This window comes from Silene latifolia, chromosome 9 (assembly GCF_048544455.1).
Source record: "Silene latifolia isolate original U9 population chromosome 9, ASM4854445v1, whole genome shotgun sequence".
In the NCBI taxonomy this organism is placed as follows: Eukaryota; Viridiplantae; Streptophyta; class Magnoliopsida; order Caryophyllales; family Caryophyllaceae; genus Silene; species Silene latifolia.
The window spans coordinates 203,759,897-203,763,797 of record NC_133534.1 but is presented as its reverse complement, the minus strand read 5'-3'; the positions used below and the strand labels follow the sequence as shown (position 1 = coordinate 203,763,797).

Sequence of the window (3,901 nt, the reverse complement as noted above, 5' to 3'; positions counted from 1 at the left end):
ACTTAGTAAGAGATCGTCTCTTCTAAGTTTTTGTGCACTGGTATTTTGACCTTAAAATTATTCTCTCACTATTCGGTGTCAGACTATTATTTATTTATAATTTGAAACTTAAGAATTTATCAAAATACCGAACTATTATGAAATCAATATTTGGTACTATATATGGGGTTCATCTCATCATGATTTTACTATGAGACTATTTCATTTAATATATTGTGACCTTCGTGTTGCTGTTTATTAATCCGTAGTATATATATTTTATAACTATATAAATAATGACGTAAGTATTCACCTTATTATTGTAGTCTTGTGGAGTATGTAGACCATTTTTATTATGTACTTCATCCATTTCATATGATGTACCCATTTTATTAAAATACTCCACTCATATATTCAACAAATGGGTACATCATATGAAAACGGAGAAAGTACCATTTTAAATATTGATATAATTTTACACCACCTTAATATGTACACAAGAAAGTCATTATTCTCACTTCGTTTCTTTAAACAAATGGGAATCGAAAGAAATCAGTTTTCTCTAAAATTCAACGTATATAAAATGTTACAGTTACCTTTGTTTCTCTACTCATAAAGATTTGTTCATATTCAACTTATATGGAAATGTTTTTTTTACATAGTTCAGGAAAAAAATGTGTAAAATTTTCTTTGAATATTTTAATATCTTTCAACTAATTAGTAAACTAAATTACCCAAAAATCAAAAAATTGAGAATTGATGTAAATCAATTTTCTACAGTATGACGTAATTTTGAAATGGAAGTCATAACGTAAATATGGGAGGAAGCGAATATTGATCATATTGGAAACGTACAGATTAATTGATTATCATAATCAATTAATAGGCTTTAATATTCTTAACTTAAATAAAGGATGCTAATTAAGGACTTGATTAGTTATTTTGTATATTTGGATAACAATAATATATTTGTATAAAATGATAAGATTCCGGGTAGTCAAATATATCCCGGATATCAAGGAGTATAAATGATAATATCCCGGATTGTGCTTGTTACTCTGATTAGAATATTCAATGCACATTTGAAATTATTGTTAATGTGATTTTCTAACATATATTAGAAAAGCTATATAATAATGTTAGGAATTTGTACGTGATTGCCTATATTAATTTTTTTTTTTTTTTATAGTTTTAGGATTTCAGCAAATGACACGTGGCGTAAAAATAGGTATTGACACGTGGCGATCAAATAGGATGCTGGTTACAGCTTTAATATAATATATGATAGGTAGGGACCAATTTGCAATTTGCAAGATATATAGTCATTTAGGGGGACCAATTTGCAATTTGTAAAAGTTAAAACGATTGATTTAGAGATAATAGGAGCTAGAATATTGGAATCTTGTTTGTTAGGCAAGTATCTTGATGAACTAATTTTATCCCCGTTATTTTTACATGGCAATTTATATTGGAATCCTGTATTCCTGTGTATAGATACTAGATAGTATCGTATAAATCATCTTCTTTTACTGAACATTTACTGAACTATATAACATAAAATGAAACCTAGCTTGCCAATATGGTAGCAATCTGTAGGGAAATATTACTTACATTAAGGAACTATTCATGGCATCAATAGTCATTGATGTCTCCGGCAATATTCATGGCAAGATAATAGGTACCACTTCAAGAGTTACTCATAAGCCTCTCAAAGTGATGGAATCGACAATTCGATCTGAGCGGGGGTAATACTAATATTCATGGCAATATAATAGGCTTTTCTTGCGATGAATATTGCACAAGACATGCATGTTTTGGGTACAACTGTGCATCAACATCTAGCTCACAGAAGCCATCGGAGAACACAACCAAGTATAGAAATTATAAAATGAATAATAGATAGTTCGGATAAAGTGCAACATATAAGAGTCTTGTAATATCGATTGACAAAAGAAATCAAGTCTAAGAAACTCATCTTCAAGCTACCAGCTACCAAAAGACGCAACTCAATATGTTCTGATTGTTCTCCAAACAAAACTTAAAAACTTGGGCTAAACACAGCACTACGAACTCAGCTTACATGAACAAGTTAGGCTTGGAAGCCTTGTATGTAGTCTTGAGCTTCCTGGTTGGGGGTCTGATCTTCCTGAAAACCATGGGAAACTTAATCTCTTTGCCTTGGAATTGCTTGGTGTTTTCCCTCTTGCAAAGCTCATCAGGGACTGTAGCCGTCTTGATAATCTGGATGCATGGGGCCCTCACCCTGTGACGTGATGCCATCTCAGTGTACATTTGCTCAACACCGCCGTTCAAGGTGGTATCACGGTACTCCTTGTACATGTTGTGGTACCCAGTCCGACTCTGATATCTCAACCATATCCCATAGTTCTTGATGATGGTTGGATTCTTCTCATAGATCTGGTTGCCAATCAACAAAAGCAGAGCAAATTTAAATATTAATGGAAATTCTGAAATCCTTGCCGTGTATGATTTTGTCATTCCAACACAAAACCAGAAGCGAGCTTCTCCGCATCAATATGTTACTCAGACTAAGACTCAGACTAAGTTATGGGATAGGAAGTCCCACGAAAGAACATGTCCGAGTGTTGGACTAGACATGACTTGAATTTTATACATGATGGGCTACTGACGGTATAGGTATGAGGATACTTGTCCCACGAAAGAAGATATGGTTGTTGAAGCTTAGATCAAAATGTGAAAAATGTTGGCATGTGATTCGAGAAACAATGACATGAGTATTTTTGCAATCAACCAAGTACAACTGGTTGGTAGATGGATTACAAACTCATATCGGAGGGCATCTTGCTAAACATGGGTAATATCACAGAAATGACAGAAAGCTCGTAACAGACCAGAAACAAGCAGCTTCTTCACTTTGCACACTTGTAATTGTAATTGTGACATGAGCACACATTCTTAAAATAAGTAGCATATTAGAAATAAACAGATACCACAAAAGACCAACGTTTATATTGTTAAAACCCGATGATTAAAACGGGATCTAAAGCAAGTCATGATCCAATAGAAACTGGAAAGGGGCATACAATCAAGGAAACTGGCAAACACATTGACAGTAACACTCACCTTCGCAAAAGGGTAAAATCAGACAGTAACGCTAATTCTCAAGACGGCATCTCTATGCACATCAACACTCTCGTTCGCAAAAGGGTAAAATCCAAACATAATTTTAATCCATGAGAAGAATAATAGAAAAGAAATAATGACCTCGTTTATGGCAAGAATCTGACCATTACTCTTCTTAACCTTCTTTTGCTTCCTCAAGAAATACCTAAACAAAACAAATATTAAACATAATCAACTACCAACACTGTTAATTTTAATGTTAATACTGTCTTATATAAGGAAGAGAAATTACCAGAACTTGGATTTAGCACGGACTTCATTAGTAGCCCACAGTTTCATGCGAAAGATCTTAGGTTGAGGATCCTTCTCTGTTGGAAGACCTCTTCCAACAACTTGGTATTGATGAAACTGCCATTTTGTATACAAACAAAATCAAAACCAAATGGAAGATTGATATCAACGAAAATAGTAGATATAGGAAAAGGGAGGAAATTACCCTGAATTGACCCATATTATTGTAAGGAACTGAGGTCACACAGTCTGTCTCCTCAATTTGCAATTACAGCTGCTGCGGCTTAGTAGAGACTACAAGGGAAATGAAGAAATAAGCGTGTTGTTTATAAATGTGCAAGCCAAAACCAAAACCCTACTCATTATGGTTTTATGGGTCGGGTTATATACACTCTTTTCTAGGCTTTGGGCCTTCGCCGTATGCTTTTATGTTTCCTTGTGGCTTTGCACATGGATCTGGTTAAATCGGGTCAAATTACAAACATAACCCATAACCTGAATCAACCCAATACATGATTTGACCCGA

General features: G+C 34.0%; 1 protein-coding gene across 1 annotated transcript; it reads right to left on the bottom strand.

Annotated features, from left to right (window-relative positions):
* Positions 1-1,839: 1,839 nt before the first annotated feature.
* LOC141600376 (large ribosomal subunit protein eL20y) lies at positions 1,840-3,739 on the bottom strand. Its single transcript, XM_074420604.1, has 4 exons — positions 3,581-3,739; positions 3,377-3,492; positions 3,226-3,289; positions 1,840-2,397 (listed from the first exon to the last, which is right to left on the bottom strand). The coding sequence occupies exons 1-4, from the start codon at positions 3,593-3,595 to the stop codon at positions 2,056-2,058; spliced, it is 537 nt and encodes a 178-aa protein (XP_074276705.1). The 5' UTR covers positions 3,596-3,739; the 3' UTR covers positions 1,840-2,055.
* Between the last annotated feature and the right edge of the window lie 162 nt (positions 3,740-3,901).